Consider the following 16791-nt stretch of genomic DNA (forward strand, 5'->3'; position numbering starts at 1 on the left):
GGTTGAACTGTTTACTGACGAGCGGCGCGAGGTGCTCGAAAAATTGGACGCAATCTCTATCGAAAACCAGGCGTATGTTTGCGAGCTCGACAAACTGAAGGAGATGAATCAGCACCTGTCTAACTATAGCAATGAGCTGGCTAAAGCCAAAAGCGAGTTGGAGGAGAAGTTAAAGCAGTTTAGTGCGGAGAAGGAATGCATCCGACAAGAACTGGACACGGTGCGAAGTGAAAAACCTGTCGATGAGCACGATACCGTTGAGATGACCAGTTATCAGCAGCAGTTGCAGCAACCGACGCAACCGCCGCAGCCCAATGCCAGAAGCAGCACACCGTCGGCACAGAACTTCGATAAGGAAGACTATAAACGGTTGGTGACGTCAGTCGAAAATGAAGTGGCGAGCTACATGAAACAAAAGGATAAACACAAGAAGCTACAGGCATCGAAAAAATTGACGGCGTGCACGAAACAATTACTGACGATGGACAAGCAGCTGTTGAACGAGTACGAACGGCTAGTGAACGAGCACAGCTTTGCCACAGAGCATTCGCTTACAATTCCGATCGCTTCGTCGCCAAACGACCACGAACGGAGTAGTGTGGAGATCGAGGCCGAATTGGCCGAGGTAAGCCGCAGGGCACTGGAGAAGGAGCAACAAGTAGCAGAGTTGCAGGAACAGCTTACGCTTGCACTAAGCGAGTCGATGGGAGGAGCCGTAGCTGAGAAGGATTCCGACGAAGAATTGGAACTGTTGCAGCTAGAGCTGAACAGTAAGAACGAGGAGATACAGGAGTTGCGACAGGATATCGAGGCGCTGGTAGATGCGAAGGCTTCCGAGATGTACCGTGCACAAACGTGCCTGGTTGAGGCGCAAACCGAAGTGCACAATCTTAAGACGGCTGTCACTGAATGGCAGCGCAAGTGTGCGAAGCTGGAAGCTATACACGATCCGCAGGCCTTCGAGCAGATGCAGCAAGAGTTAAGCCATCAGCAGGACACTATCCGCACGCTGAACGAGCAAATAGTCGAACTTTACCGAACGATTGAAGAGCGTGATTCCGAGCTGGCTGAATGTCAGGAGCTGGTTGAGCAACTGAGAGACCAAAAGCAAACGCAGCTCGAGTCTCTTGATTACGAACGGAAGCAGCTTACCGGTGCCGTTGCGGAGCTGCAAGCAAAATTGGACGAATCGCTGAACCTTCGCGAGGCTTTGCAGCGGGAGTACGATATACTTGACCAAAAGAACGAAGAATTGTTGGAGAAGTTGAAAAAGTTTGCCGCCAACTTGAAAAAGAAGAACGTCCAGTGCAGCGAGTTGGAAAAGCAGTTGCAGTGCAACGAAGGAACCATCCAGCAACTAACAAAAACGGTGAAAGAGTTAGAGGAGGAACCGCGCGAAACGGCGCCAACATGTGCAATCGAGGCGTACGCCCAAGTTGAGCAAGAACGGGATGAATTGGCTGATAAATTACATCATCTCAACAACGAATTGCACCGGTTGCTGGAGCAAAAATATCAGTTGGAAGCGGAGCTCCTGACAATACGCGAAGAGCTGCGAACGGTGCGCGAGCAGCTCGCATTGGCGGACGTCAAAATTGTGCGCAGTAGTGAACAGCTACAGGTCACTGATCGAGAGCTGACCGAGGTACGGATGACAGTCGAAGCACATGAACAGGAGCTTAGCGTGCGTCAGGCAAAGCTCGACAAGTGCAAGGCTATCATCAAGGAGAAGATCAAAGAGACGCAGCGTCTGCAGGAAAGCGAACGCCGTACTGCATATCTCGAGGACGAGTTGCGAATGACGCAATGCAAGTTAGAAGAGTTCCACAAGCAAACACTGCTGTTGGGACGCCTTAAGAGCGAAAAAGAGGAGCTAAATGCAGCGGTGCGGGAAGAGCAGGAGCATCGCAGTAAAGTGGAGCAGGAGTTAGCACAACTACGACAACAGATAGTCTATGGCGAGGAACGGGAACGTCACACGGAAGCCAAACTATCAAAGTTATCTGACTGGCTACGCCGATTCGAGACGGGGTGGCGCTCAGTAGCCAGCGAAGGCGCCAACGTTCATGACCAAGACCTGGTAAAGGCTGCTGTGGAGCGTTTTACTGGCAAGTTCGCCTCCGACGCGCACCCCTATGACGATGATTTGTTGAGACTCCCGGCGATACTGGCTGAAAGCAATCAACACATTACGCTGCTGTTGCAGCGCAATACACGTGAAACTAGCGAGCTTACTGAGCGTTTCAACGAGCAACAGCTTCTCATCGGCACACTGGAATCTGAACTGGACCGGCTTCGATTGGAGCTACATTCTGTAAACGAAAGAAAGTCCTTCAGCGAACAAGTCGCGAAGGAAAAGAGTGAAGCGTTTGAGCGGGTGGCGCAGGAACTGCAGGAGGCACGCAATCAATTGTCGGAGTTGCGGCAGGTAGAGCTAAACCAGCTACAGGCACAGCTGGAGCAGGCGCACTCTGAGCTGCAGCAGATGCAGCCCGAGCTGCAGCAGGTGCAGGCCGAGCTGGTGGAAGTGCAGAACGAACTCGAGCAAAGCAAAAACTATCAGCGCACCGTTAGTGAAGAGTGTGTGGAATTGCGTAGTCGCAATGAGCAACAGACAGAAATGCTCCGTACGCTAGAGGACGCTAAGCTGACAATCGAAGAGAAAATGAGCAGTCAGCTAAATTCGCTCACCGCAGACCGCAACAACTTAGAGACGGAGCTAGCAGCGGTCGTTAGCGAGAAAGAAGCGGTTCTCATCGAGTGCAATCAGGCGCAGAGTACACGCAGGTCCCTTGAAGATCAACTGGCTGACCTGGCCGAGAAGCTAACCGCAACCGAGCAACAGCTGGGTGTCCTGCAACAGCAGTACGATAATAGTCAGCTGGCCATGGTCGAGCGCACTGAAACATTAACGCTCGAATGTAATCGATATCGGGAGGACTGTGAGCGACTAGGACGTGAGCTGGAAGAAATGAGTCAGCAAAAGATAACCCTGCAAGTCAGGTTCAATGAGAAGGAAACAGCGATGGTCGAACTTCAGGCAGCACTTGATGAACTGAGAGTCCGACACAAGGAGGCCACCATGAGCGCTACCGATGGCGAGCACTATAAGGCTGAATGTGAGGCCCTCGACCAAGAGCTAAAGTGCCTGAAGCAGGTTCAGCAGCAGCAGGTGCAAAGCTCAACGCAAACGGAAGCATTGCTTCGCAAGCAGTGCGAGGAACTTCACGAAGAATGTGAGGAGCTAAAACGCCAGACGCTGCTGAAGAGTGAAACTCAACCTCAACTGAGCGTGGCTGCTGATAGTTGCAATATGTGGGATGATCAGTCGCTAGATGCGGGCTGGGGAGATACGGGCACTGCTCAGCAGGATGAAGTGCTCCGCCAAAAGGATGAACACATACATCAACTTATGGTTGAGAAGGAGCTGATGCAGGGCGAGATCAACGAGTTGAAGGTGCGGTGTGGCAAGCTGGTCCGCAAGCTTAAGGAGTGCAAAGCGAAGGCGGATAATCTGGAAGTGGGATTAGCGAGTGGCAGTGAGGAGGGAGGCCCCGAGCGCATCGCGAAGCTACAGCGCGAGCAGGTGGAATTGCTGGCCAGGTACGATACGCTCCAAGAGTCCTTCGAGCGAATACAACAGCTGAATAGTAGTCAAGCAGCACAGCTAGACATACTGGAGAAGACCATACGCGAGCGAGATGTCATTGCCAATCAACCGATGGGGCTGGTTGAGCGCCTGTCGCAGCTTTGCGGATCTCTCGAAGAACTGCAAGCTACCCTTGCGGAGTTACGCCCCGAAGAGTTATCGCCGGCGTCACCCATTACTACCACGCTTGATTCCTTCGTACAACGGTGCCGTGCAATCGTAAACTGCGTGGCGGCGCAACAAGGTGGAGCAGAATTGCAGCGGCTCGATCAACGCCAACCACAGCCGAAAACTGATGAACCGATTACGGAGAAGGAGGAGGAGACGGCTGGCAGCAGGTTTGTAGCGAACGAGCTCGAGCAGCGAGTGGCCGAGCTTGAGCGCAGCCATGGTCAACTTGAGCAGGAAAAGAGCAAACTGGAGCAGGAGCTAGACGAGCTGAACCAACGCATCATGCAGGATTGGCGATTTGAGGATCAGCTTAATCGAGTGACGCTTGAACTCGATGCAAAAAATGTGGAGCTGCAACTGGTTCGTTCGACGTTAGTGCAACTGCAGACGAGCGCTGGTGTCGCCGATGATGGTATCGGCAAGCGTGAGAGCGAATTATTGGACGAGATTGACGAACTGAAGGATCAGATCAAACTACTGGAGCAGGAGCTCGCCGTTGCCGGCACGCAGACCGATGCTACCGCTTTGAATGTGCCGGAGGCCGAAGTGGAACAGACGATGGCAGCCTCGCTACCGTCCCCGATGGATGATCCCCAGGTTCGGGTGGTGCTAGAGCAGCAGGAAACCGAAATTGTTGCGCTTCAACAGCAGCTCGCCATCCGGAGCGCCGAATATGCGCGGCTGGCGTCACAGATCGACCCAGCACGGCTCGCGGCCACCATCAACAGGCCCGGCGAAACTGCTTCCGACACCCAGCAGCAGCTGCAAGCCGGTGATCGTGTACCGCGGGCTGAACTCGAGCTTGCCCTGTACATGGTCTATCAACGCGATATGCGCTGCGAGGAGCTAGAGCTGGAACTGCAGAATCTGCTACAGGAACGTGATGCCCTTCAGTTGCGCCTCTCGAACGCACTACGAGTGCACGAAGAATTTCGAGTACGGCTGGCTGAAGGTACAACTACGTCCGCCAGCAGCGGCAGTGGAGTTGGTAAGCATAGAGAATCCAAGCTATTACCGTTCTCGAAAGGGTTCGTTTGGCGAGTTGGGTTCGTGGCTATTATTTATACTGTTTCTAGTTGTAGAAGCTGCTGGTCAGTTTGGCGAATGCTCACTGGAAGCTGGTACCAGCGGGAGCGAGCGAGATGCCAGCCTCGAAGGAGCTGCGCCACGGCCGGGCAGTGCCACCGATACGCAGGACCTAAGCACGAAGCTATCGGAGCTGCAATCGATCGGCTACTCAAAGGAGAAACGCCGACAGGAGGAGCGCGAGGATCGCAACCGGCAGCTGGCACAGATACAGCGTGATCTCGCCAACATGCCGCTCGAGGCGGCCGCTAAAATAGCCGGCACGGAAGTTGGTTAGTTCTCCATCCCCATCACCCAGCAGTATAGCCCGTTACCTTCACCATCTGTTCTGATCTGCTCTCTCTCTCTCTCTCTCTCTCTCTCTCTCTCTCTCTCTCTCTCTCTCTCTCTCTCTTTCTCTCTCTCTCTCTCTCCCTCCCTCTCTCTCTCTCACACACACACACACTCTTTCTTTCTCTATCTCGCAACATCCTCTCTCTTTACACAGTGGACACCGAAGCAGCCTCCCAACAGAGTGCCTCCTCCGTGCTCATCAACTGGATCCTGGGGAAGAAATAGAATGCTGCCCCACGGAAGCACCAGCACCAGCAGAAATAGGAAAATTATTCTGCTGTATCATTTGGCCGCAGGGCGCCCGCCGGGCTCGGATGCAACACATTACATACCGACAGCTGTATTATATTGTACCATATGAGCCACAGGTTCCTACGCAAAACGTTTGGGCCACCGATTTAGTCAAATGTTGCAGCCGTAATTTAATGGAATTGGAATTGAAGACGCGTCCTGTACTACTACTAAATGTAAGACGACTGTTTGAAATTCAAATAGGCAAATGGGTGGTGAGTTCTGTTATTGTGATGGTGGGCCCAGTTGTCATGGTGGGGGGTTTTCCAAACCATGCTTGGGTTCTGGAGTGTGTGTGTTCTAAACCGGGTGGAAGGATGACTGGACGTATGTGCGGAGGAGGGCGGAATAAAAAAGGCTGAGTAAGTCTTGGAACGGTATCGGAAACCGACGACTAAAAGTCTAATTCATTTCGGCAAAATCGGATATACGCCGATTCGCAACAACGACTACCACCACCCACTACAGAACGGGTGTGTTGGTTCGTGGCTGTTAATTGAATAAAAAAATGGTGAATTTTCGTGACTCGTTCGTATATTGAAACATTTTCCGTTTATTATTTTGGTATACTGCTTGTACAATGTTACATTTTGTGTTTGTTTCCGTATGTAGTCTGTGTCTGGTTGTGGTTTTTGTCTCGGGCTATCTCTCAACCAGCGGTGCTGGAGCCATTTAATGATGAACCCCTTCCTCCACCTCATCGTAACTTTCCCCACTTCATCGTAACTCTTTCGCTAGAACCATGTATGCTCAAAAACCACCTGCTGATGCTTATTCAATGAATTTCTACTGACAAGCACTTTCCACCCAATACCTAAACTCCTCGATTATCCTGTCACCGACCATTGTAAAGTAGAGCTAATGCAGCTGGCAGCTGATTGGTCAGACATCGAAGTGCCACAATGAAGGAACTGGATAATAGCAGCTCTTTACCAGCGCACTGCCCTTGGAATGCAAACCGGTACAAATAATACTAACAATACAACGAAAGCCTTTTGGGCAGCTGCCCAGCTTGCTTTGGTAAGAGATTCTTGAAGTCGTTGTTACGCAAATGGCCACCGACAGTGGCGTTTGGCGAGAAGAAGAAGAAGGTTCGGTTACGCTTTCTTTTTATAGTTTGCTGATAGCCAACGATTGTCTAACCGGCATTTAGTGATATCTCCTCGCTTTTAAATTTAAATAATTTGACGAAATAATAGTGAAATAACATAGAGAAACGAAAATAGAGCGAGAGAGAAAGATAGAGAAAGAGAAAGTGAGAGTAAGAGAGCAGTTTACACTATTTGCTTTCGATTCATCACAAAACAATAGCAAGAATAGATTTTATTCGAGATTTGTCCTTCGTTTTTCTCTTTCTTATATCTTCATTTTGGTTGCCGTATGCTCTTGGCTTCTTATATGCTTATACACCAAGCACCTCACATTACTCGTGAGTTTCAATATCCCCTTTCTGAATATTTGCATAAACAATTCAACTAGATAACACCCGCCAACCCATGGTCCCCTTGGTTGGCCTGTAATATAGGAAAACGAAGAGAGTGGACGCGTGGATTGTAGACGTCTACAAACGATGGAAGGTTCAATATAAAAACCTGCTTATTCAACAATCAAAAAGACGATCCGCATGGATGTATAATGCTCTTCACTTACAGCCTTATTTATCTGTTTTTTTTTGTGGGGGAGAGGAGGAATGGATTTATCCGTTTTGATGACAATGTGTGAAAATGTGTGAAATCAACTTTTGATCACGATCTGCTACGACGCCGTCACGAGTATATTAGTAGATTTGATTTCATAGTTTTGGGTTTTCGTTTTTCGTAGTTTTGCTTTCGTAGTTCACGCCAATTGGGCGCCTCCATTGCGTCCGTTTCTATAGGAGTCTTCTGTCCCGATTTTTTGCGTTTCTGCGCAGCTCCTCTAAGTCCACATGCAACATTCACAACAAATTCACATTTCGATTAGCCATTTTGGATAGCCAGTAGGTTCGCACTACTACGCGGCAGCTACACACGGACACGGACACACGGACACAGAATCATTTCAAACCCTTTGCCCACTCTGCAGTGGCAGCGGCGTATGGCCTCCAGCCGGTAACTAAATAACAGTTAATACACATCGACTTTAGAATATACCTCAATAATTGGCATGGGCTCACATCCGGAACGCTCTCGTGCAAAAGTATTGCTAGTGTCCTGGTGTGATGATGTGGACGCCTGAAGGACATCGATCGAAATTGTGGGCTATAAGTGGAGTATGAAGTATGAAGGTGGTGCGTATAGCTCGCACAAACGAATTTACCAGTCGACTGGACGACGAGGGTGATACATATTAACAATATTGATCTGGAATCAACTTTGGAAATGGTGGGTTCCTCCTGGTATCCATGATCTTTGTTTTGTTTGTTTTTGGTTTTTTGTGTTTTTTTTTTGGTTTTTTGTTTTCAACAGCCGGTAAGAGACAGTCTTCTAAGCCAGGTACCTGCAAAGGATGTAGAGAGAGGGAGAGAGAGAGAGAGAGAGAGAGACAGAGAGAGGGAGAAAGAGAGTAGGAAAGCAGACATTTAGCGGTAGCTTTGATGAGCTGCTACGGTCATTGATGCTGTGGCACTTACCATGTGACAAAATAGAATATTGCGTCGAAATCCTTACTTTACAAACTTCCTGTAACCAGTCACCTAGACATATATATTGATATATAAATATGTATATATGCTGTTTGCTACATTGGCAGACTTTGATTCACTTATCTGTGTTTGTGTTTCCGTGTCTGTTTAGTGTAAGGTTTGTGGTGATGATAAGTCGATACGGCAACAATTCATTTGATGAAACTGTTCACAAACTAGTGTCTCGCCATTCTCCTGCCCTATTCTTCTTTCACTTTCCCGCCCCAACCAATCCCCCACTCCTCACTCCTTTCACTCTTTCCTTTTGACTCTTCAGTCTTTGCTTAGCCTAACTCGCTATGAGAGCGTTGTGGGATGATATCGAGATACAGATTCCAGATCAGCAGTGTTGGGCTAAACGGTTAGACGTGCTGATGCTGGTGAGATTGCAAAGATCGTATCCTTACGCACTACTAACACAAGATTCCGGTAACAGATCTTTGAGATTAACACTTTGCTACCATTTAATAACATCTCGGGACCCGACGACAACCTACTCTGGCAACAAACGATAGTTCCTGTGTGGTAGCAGTGTAGCGGGTATAGCTGCGAAGGACACGCACGTGAGAAGGTGTGTGTGTGTGTGTGTGATCGGTTGCCCTGTTCGGCACTTTTCTTTTACTTGAATTATCTTGGCGGCATTGCAATTGCGAGAGGTCGTCGAGTCTACGGTTTGATTGACTTGCGCAGGCGCACATACCGGAGCACACTTAACCGGGCACGAATCGGCGCCGGCGGATTGATTGGTTCTGGCCAGGAAGATTGAAGCAGCTTCGAGGAATCACCATGCGGGCGTTGCCCTGGGCAGGTCGCGACCCACCAACCGCCAACAGCGAACTCAGGTGTGCCGCATAGCCATCTGTCAGTGGTGTCGCCATGGGCTGCAACTTTTTGCTTACCTGTAGGTGATGAAGAAAAAAAAAGAAATTATTTGCGCACTGCCTGTCACTTTGCCATAGCAGCAACCGAGCCCTACCTTGCCGGTTATGAAAATTTGCTTCGGTTTAAGCCCGATGCTGGTGTAGACGCTGATGTCCTTGCTGCTGCCATAGGCAGCGTGTATAATTACGCCCTGGTTGAGGATGAGATTGCTGAGATAGGTGGCCTTGTGGCCGAGCGGATCGGTCGACAGTCCGTCGGCGAACGAGACGAGCCCGTGCGGAAAGTTATGCTGGCTCAGCCAAGAGAGCACGCGCTGCTGCTGCATATCGGGTCGGCCAGTGATGTAGATGAGCAGGTAGCCGAGCTCTTGCCAGTGCCGGCACACGTCCACTGCACCTGCCCGCACCTTCGGGTCCTTGCCCGTCACCGACACGGACGCGGTGAACGAGCCGTCGATGCTAAAGACGATACACTCGGTACGTGGCGGTACCACCGCGATGTAGAAGTCAACCGATGTGTGATCACCTCGAACGACCATCTTGATCGGGTAGATGCCGTACTCGCAAGCTCGCTCCTCCGGTACCACATAACTGATGCGCCCATTCTTATCGGTCGTTTCGGTGGCCAGCAGCTGCCACTCGCCGGCCGGGGGATCACGCATGATGTGGATGTCGACGCGCTCGCCGGCCAGTGTGATTACGTCGAGCGGCCCGTACATGAACCGAGCCACCAGCCGCTGCGGTTCACCGTCGCGCACGATCACATCGTTCGCCCGGTGGTTGGCCGCCACATTCTTCAGCTTCACCGAGGTGCGCTTCTTGTTCCACTTTTCGCGCGGCTGGCTCGGTCGGAACGCCGATACACCTTCTTTCTCCTGCCCGCCCCCACCGGTCAGGTCGTCGAAGCGACCGATCTGCTGCAACAGAAACGCGACCACATCGCTCGACTCCCAGTAGCTGGCGTGAAACAGGTGCGGTAGCGCGTGCGACGGAAAGTTGCTCAGCCCGTCGGGACAGTAAAGCGCGTAGTCGAGCCGCTTCGAGCCCCACCAGCGCTGCTGCAGCTGGTTGATCGTGGTTAGCGGTACGTTATCGATCATTCCGGACGCACCGCTCTGGATGGAGGAGTCGGACAAACGGCGTGCCGGCGGTGGTGGTCCCGGCATACCATCGCCGAAGATCTGCGGGCTCGACTGGATGAGCTCGAGCAGATGACACGGTTGGCCATTCCCGAGCGGATACTTGGCGTACCGTGGTACGTTCAGCGGTGGCAGCAGTGAGAAGCGAGCGCTCAGGAGTGGTTCGAGTCGGGCCGCCGTGGGATCGGTCGGGTGAAACAGGTTATACAGCTGGGTACAGGCCGGCTTGCTGCTACCGAGGCGGCTATCGGCGAGCCGGCGGGCCGACAGAATCACCGCCAGTGGACTGCCGAACATGAAGAAATCGCCAACCTCAAACTCGAATTTGGGCACGCGCGTCTCACTGGTGGAGGAGGAGCGTCGCCTTGGGGACGGTGCTGTCAGCAGCCGGCTAGCGTCCAGCAGCTCACTCGTTTCCATCAGATCAGCGATATGGTTGAGCCCGGACGCCTCGCTGCCCTGGTGGGCGTTCGAGCGACACAACGCATCGTGCGCCAGGATGCTGCCCATCGAGTCACCGATCAGGACGATCTGGCCAGCGAAACCGCGGCCCTCGTCCGATTTCAGAAATTCGCCAAAGATCTGGTTGGCGCAGGTGACGGCCCGGCTGACCGAGTCCTGAAAGTCGGGCGACGAGGTCGCCAGCAGCGGTATCGAACCGATCGGTAAGTCCGTGAGGTTGGCGACGTCCCCACCGCCTTGCGGGCTGTTGAAGGAGTACGGGCTGAGGCTGGACAGGATGCCCAACGCATCGCAGCAGACAGGCGGACAGGGTATCAGCCGTAGGGCAACGTGGCCGACCAGCGACGGATAGTGCTGGCGCATCACCGACTCCAGCGCACCGCGGAAGGTCGTGATGTCCGACTTCTTCGCTGTCATGTCCGAGCTTGCGTCGAGCACGCTGCCTGCGTGCATGATCAGTATCAGCACGGTGGTCGGGCAGGGCGGTAGGCCCCCCGGTGAACCGGGTGGTGATGCGTCCTGGTTCTGCCGGTCGATGCTGGAGAACTGACTCAGAAACGAGCGCCGTATGCCTCGCTCCGAAGTGACGCGTTGCAAGTACGACTGGCTGAAAATGCTGTCCTCTTGGTGCTTGCCCTGGTGGTTCGCAGGTGCCAACGATGGGCTGTCGTCCTCTTCGGCCAGCAGCTCCAGCGAGCTCCACTTCACCAGCGAAGCCTTCTCGCCCAACTCACCTGTGAACAATCAATGCCAATAAAAAAAAACAATAAAAGGTCGATCAATCTCGCCACTCCTCACTCTCGCCACAGTCACATTCCACGCATTCACATACACACACAAGCACGCGCTTGAATCAAACACATACCACGTGCTGCGCGAACATAAGTGTGTAAAAGCATGCAAAAGCAGGTTAAAAACAGGTGCGTTAATCAATAGTGCCAAGCAAGGTGTTGGCGCGTTGAACGGTTGCTCAGCGCGTACCGCGTGCGCAACCAAACGGAGGCTACTCACCGACGCAATCGAAAAACTCCTCTTCCGAACCAGACTTGGATTCCACCTCCAGCTTCTCCATTCGCCAATTGGCAACCTGTGGTGGCGATTTTTGCAAGCAGGTAAAAAAGGTGGACTCAGCCTCCTATTCCTTTAAGATCAGCGACCGCGTCTCCTCACTCACCTGCAGATCAAAACTGTGGACTGAACCCAACGGCGAGTGGAGTTTGCTTTTCGATCCTGAGTTGTTCTGCTTTCGCAACATAGCTACCCCGTCCTCGATTCTGTCCTTCTTTCCACCACCACCACCAGCAGTGACCTTTCGTTCATATCCTGACCCCTCCTCATCCCCCGCATCTTCATCATCGTCATCCTCGTCGTCTTCCTCTTCGCTAGAAGCGGCGCGAGCGTGGTGGTCCCTTTGGCCACTGGCGTTGGCTCCCGGGTACACCACTCCACCCTCTCCCGTCGTTGTAATGAGCGGGATCGTGTCCTTGTTCCCCATGTAGGGTGTCGAATTTTCGTTCGTCTTTTCTATCGAATACATTTGATTGGAGTTACGATTGTCAATGTCATGGGCTAGGTACGTTATAGCGCGAGAGAGAGAGAGAGAGAGAGAAAGAGAGAAAGATGGTGAGGCAGGGAGAACGTGTTGCGTAGAACTGGTAGATAAGCTTACCATTTCGCTCATTATCTTCTTCCTCCTCCTCCTCTCCCTCCTCGTTCTGGTCCTCGCCTCCCTCGTTGCCCATCTTGCGCTTGAGGGCCAGCTGCGTCTGACGCTCGATCTCGCGGATATCATCCATCGAGAGACCGTACCACTCGTCCTGCCAGGCCCAGGCCTGCCGGTGCGCCCGAACCATCGTCTTGCGCAACGCCGTATCGTGGATAAACTTCTCCAGCTTCGTCTGCATGCCCCAGTAGCGGAACTCTACCCGGCACAGCTTGTACGCACACATCAGCGACATGTTGCGGGCGGTCGGCTGCGTGCGGCCCTTCACCTCCGTCCAGTACTCGTCCAGCCACTGCTCGCCGAGTGGGCCACGGCCGGTGCGCTCCGACCTGTACAGCGTCGGGTCTTCCTCGCGCACGTAGTCCGCGCCGCCGAGCTGGTCCTTCACGATATCGATCAGGTCGACGACGCGGTTCCGCAGATCGGAGCCACCGAGCTGGAACACGTTCTCCTGGTGCCCATTGTCCGCGAAGTAGTACGTTTCGATCTCCAGCGAGAACTTCTCGACGAACGGGCAGGTGTAGCGCGTCTTCGTGTACGGGTACGCGTTCCATGCTTCCTCCTCCACCGTCAGCGCACTCTTCGGCAGGAGCCCCTTGATCCAGCCGGGAAGGTGGCTACCGACGTGGTAGATTTTGCGCGTGTACTGCCCATTGCCGCCCGGTCCATTCTGATATGGTTCGTTCACGATGATCTCCACACCGCTGCCGGCACCGCTACTTTCCTCGCGGCTTTTCTTCTGCGCGGCGATGGTGAGGTGGGCATCAGTAGCATCAGCACCAGCAGCACCAGCAGCAACAACACGGGGAGAGTGGTATCAGTACTGTCACTCGGAATTTGGTGGCACGCTCACCGCTCACAGCCAACTTACCGCAATCATGTACAGCTGCGCTATTCTGTACTCCTCCACCGTTAGCGGCAACGGGATGCGGTACTCCTTTATCAGCATGATGATGACGATGATGGTGATTACCGCTGACCGCTTAGCCAAAGAACGTTCTGCAACGATTACCATACATTAGCACATTGCGCGACACCTGACTGGCTGCTGACTCGCCAAGGACTCCCCGGGCCTAACGAAGGAACTCGTTGCTCACGAGTTGCTGCTAGTGAGCCACAAATCAATATCGATTGGGGGTAGGGGATACACTTGGACAACACTAAAACGAGCGCTAGCATTTTTTAAACACCTCCCTACCCCACTCTGCTCCGTCTGCTACTCGGTTTCATCGATTTTATGGAATGCCCGTTTTTTTGTGGACGGTGAATCCTCACGTCCTAACGGCCTCCTGGGAATGGGCCATACGATGTAATCGAGCGAGCACACACGCACCTGTCCCGTGTTTTTAAGCTCTTTAAAACAAGCTAGTGGAGAGGGTCGATCGATTGGTGCAGTAGCCTGTCCAGAACGGTGGGGTGCCAGGAGAGGTGAGGTGGAGGTGATGTTCCAATTTTGCAAAACATGTCCTTGGGGATTGAGCGAGCGAACAAAAAAAAAGCGCGCGCGAGAGAGAGAGAGAGAGAGAGGGAGCGCGCACACGAGTTAACGTTTTCGTTTAATCCATTTGCCATTCGCACGTCCTCGTCCACGCGGAAGGTCCCGGAAGGACCTTCGCCGTAATAGGATTGCGACTGCTGTCCCCGACACCCCGTGGTGCCACCCAGGCGGGCTATCTTTGCCGTTCCAGGTTCCAGGCTATCTTTGTCGTTGCCCTTTCGTTGCCACACACCTGCCTGCCTGATGGACACTGGGCTGGATGCTTATGCAATCGAGGTGAATGCTATGCCCTTATCGCTATCCTAATTTCTCTTCATCATCGTCCTCGTGCGTGTCGCCGTGTCCGTTGGCTGCGATAGTAGTGCCTGAGCACTACAAGTTCCGTTACTTGCAGTTACTTGGAGGAAACACAGGACGCGCCGCGCTGACCTTGCTCGAGGTGCTTCCAAAGTGCTGCTGATCCCTGGCGGAGCGACGCGATGGCTTGCTCCCGTTCTCACTAGCTATACGCCACTACACCGAAGCAGGTGTAGATGTTACAATCAACATAACAACCTTAGCAATCAACAGCCACCAATACACTGCATGCACACTCACACTCGCGCCCCAAACAAACGGGGGCTCCTGGGTGAAGTGCCAGAAGCCAACTTCATACAACAATCGGGATGCGCGATCGAAGTAACTCCCGGGTCTACTATATTGCCCTGTGTCCGTAGTTACATAAGAAGAGGAGTCTGGCGTCTAGGAATGAAACGAGCTGCGGTCGGTGAGGGGTGCGGAGGGGTTAAAAATTTTGCATGAGTATGCGTTTGTTTGCGGAGGTCAGGGTGTACTCTGCTGTTGGCCGAGTCTCGAGATGAGCTGATGATGACAACAACAGCACGCGAATGCGCCGGAATGTTTGTTAGGGGAGGGGCAGTGGCTGGGGCAGGGTGCATCCCCAGGCTGAAGGGTTGGCTGGCGGTAGGCTGGGAAAGCTGACTTCTGGCGTATCTAGATAATTAGCGATGAAACTAGTAGGCCCGAGGCCTTGCTCTCTTTCTCTCTCTCTCTCTCTCTCTCTCTCTCTCTCTCTCAGTAAACAAAAACAATAATTGATTGGAGCAATTTGTTTACATGAACTACACACGCAAACATTGCACATACACACACGTACATACGCACTCACGCACAGTGCGGTCAATTTGCGTTTTCTTTGAGATTGGTATTTCACAAGATGCGTATTCCAACAATCCATTCATGCCAACCTGTTTGTTTCTTCCTTCTGGCTCTTGAGCCGAGCCTGAGCTCTTCCCTCCTTAACGCTGGAGCTCCACGAGCAAGCTGCTGCTTTTCATCTGTTACCTACTCACTGGCTCACTGGCTCGCAGCAGCATGGATTCCGGGATTCCGTGCAACGCGCGCAACCGCCCCCCATATAGGGATTCCCTCGTCCCAGGAGGAGGGGGATTTGGGTCCTCACAGGACACACTGCTCAACAATGAGACTTTTTGAGGAGGTCGAATAGATGGCTGTATGGGTGAGAAGGGTTCAATGCATACATCGGTGTATGTGTCACCAGTCAGGATTACCCACATAGCATTTCATGCTTTTAGGTGCTTATTCTGTAACTTGCGATTACGATGGCCTCTAGGCGATGATTCATTTGGTTCATTTTGTGTTCATTTTTGTGTACACGATCGCCTACTGTCGAGTGCATTTTTGTGATCGACAGCTGGCGTTTTGTTTACATCGAGCATCGACTTCGAACGGTTTGATCTGAAAATCGGTTATAACGTCCTGATTATGCATTAATAATTTCTTCCTGCTAATCGTATACTATTATTAAAAAGGTGAAGTCGTTTTTGATACCGAAAAAATCAAGCTAATTCACAGGTTTTCTACTTCAAACTGTCATTTTGAATTGTTTACGTTTCGAAACAACGAGTTGAAGTTTCGAAATTCGCATGAATCATCGAACGCCTAGAGGCCATCGAAATCGCCTGGTACAGAATAAGCACCTAAAAAACACAATTGTCCTTAATGAACCAGAACGAATGAAATTTTTGGAATATTGTATGGCATCAGGAGTTGATGCGATTTTTGTTGGGAAGAAAAATGCGATTCAGCTAATTTTAATTGATCTCAGCCGCGAGCTCAGAAATGTGAGCTAATTAGAGCACAATTGTGAGAGAGCGTTAACGCGCTGCTCGAATTTCTGCTCCGAAACTCCGAGCCTCGTCATGGCCGTGGCCCGGCTCGATTTTTTTCTCTCTCGCAAGCATACGTACGTGTATGTATATGTGTTTCCAGGGGGATCCTATTCAAAATTTACACCCCAACTGTTACTAAAACAGGTCATTTAAATCAAATAAAGACAGCTCGATACTTGAATGTTTCGCGAGATGCGTAGCGGAAATGGAAAACATTAGAATGAAGCGAACCATTTCTCCCTCGCACGGCACATTCGCGGCGGTTTCTCTACGGCAGGGATTTCAATGAGATTGAGAGGAAAGCGTCCCACCACCACCCCATTTCTTGCACTCTCCTTTCTGACGATCGTTCACAGTCAGCACCGTTCTACTGGTACTCTACCTTCAGAGGGCATATTGAGGGCAGCAGCAGTAGAGCGAATAGTGCGCCTACGTTCGCAATAAATTCCAGTCCTGAACGAGCACGTCCATGATTCGAGCATTAATTTGGAAAAGCGCACCCCCTTCGGTATGTGTCGCTTCCGTATATATAATTCTGATCGCGGGACGATGCGAGAACTTGGGCCGTTACCGAACTGCGGGTGTCATCAACGGGGTGGCGATCGCGATTCGCGATGATCCATGCGAATAATGTGTCTCGATCGGCTCCCTTCTCCCCCGCGCTACCTCCCCCCCCCCCCCTCCATATTTCCTACCTTGCTGCA

The 16791-nt window shown here is 51.9% G+C and overlaps 2 protein-coding genes across 8 annotated transcripts in view; one reads left to right on the forward strand and one right to left on the reverse strand.

Moving 5' to 3' along the window:
• LOC126579793 (protein lava lamp-like) overlaps nucleotides 1-6055 on the forward strand; it is an 8692-nt gene extending 2637 nt beyond the window's left edge. Inside the window, exons 4-6 of one of the 2 annotated variants that reach the window (XM_050243394.1) lie at nucleotides 1-4808; nucleotides 4897-5178; nucleotides 5394-6055. The exon at nucleotides 1-4808 is cut by the window's left edge and continues 1250 nt beyond it. In XM_050243394.1, the coding sequence (XP_050099351.1) occupies nucleotides 1-4808; nucleotides 4897-5178; nucleotides 5394-5464 (5161 nt within the window). In that variant the 3' untranslated portion in view covers nucleotides 5465-6055. The remainder of the gene's footprint in view (nucleotides 4809-4896; nucleotides 5179-5393) is intronic. The other variant, XM_050243395.1, reaches the window with a different exon arrangement.
• Nucleotides 6056-6066: 11 nt separating this feature from the next.
• On the reverse strand, nucleotides 6067-15358 carry LOC126579795 (protein retinal degeneration B). Of its 6 annotated transcripts, none has more exons than XM_050243416.1 (9): nucleotides 15143-15344; nucleotides 13269-13396; nucleotides 12344-13136; nucleotides 11849-12243; nucleotides 11686-11761; nucleotides 9169-11408; nucleotides 8893-9091; nucleotides 8142-8204; nucleotides 6067-8008 (listed from the first exon to the last, which is right to left on the reverse strand). In XM_050243416.1, the coding sequence occupies exons 2-7, from the start codon at nucleotides 13344-13346 to the stop codon at nucleotides 8903-8905; spliced, it is 3771 nt and encodes a 1256-aa protein (XP_050099373.1). In that variant the 5' UTR covers nucleotides 13347-13396; nucleotides 15143-15344; the 3' UTR covers nucleotides 6067-8008; nucleotides 8142-8204; nucleotides 8893-8902. The 6 variants fall into 6 exon arrangements, with proteins under 6 accessions (XP_050099373.1, XP_050099372.1, XP_050099370.1 ...); XM_050243415.1 differs by having other exon boundaries at nucleotides 6067-7743; nucleotides 7829-8008; nucleotides 8142-9091; XM_050243413.1 differs by having other exon boundaries at nucleotides 8142-9091; nucleotides 15143-15358.
• Between the last annotated feature and the right edge of the window lie 1433 nt (nucleotides 15359-16791).

Source organism: Anopheles aquasalis, chromosome Y (assembly GCF_943734665.1).
Source record: "Anopheles aquasalis chromosome Y, idAnoAquaMG_Q_19, whole genome shotgun sequence".
NCBI classification, from domain to species: Eukaryota; Metazoa; Arthropoda; class Insecta; order Diptera; family Culicidae; genus Anopheles; species Anopheles aquasalis.

Excerpts from the sequence above, each read along its gene's own strand:
- LOC126579795 (XM_050243413.1), bottom strand. The coding sequence starts at position 13,346 with ATGCTGATAAAGGAGTACCGCATCCCGTTGCCGCTAACGGTGGAGGAG. Across the intron at positions 13,137-13,268 it reads CGCAGCTGTACATGATTGCG|AAGAAAAGCCGCGAGGAAAG; the intron begins GTAAGTTGGCTG and ends ATCGCCGCGCAG. Across the intron at positions 9,092-9,168 it reads AAATTTTCATAACCGGCAAG|GTAAGCAAAAAGTTGCAGCC; the intron begins GTAGGGCTCGGT and ends CATCACCTACAG.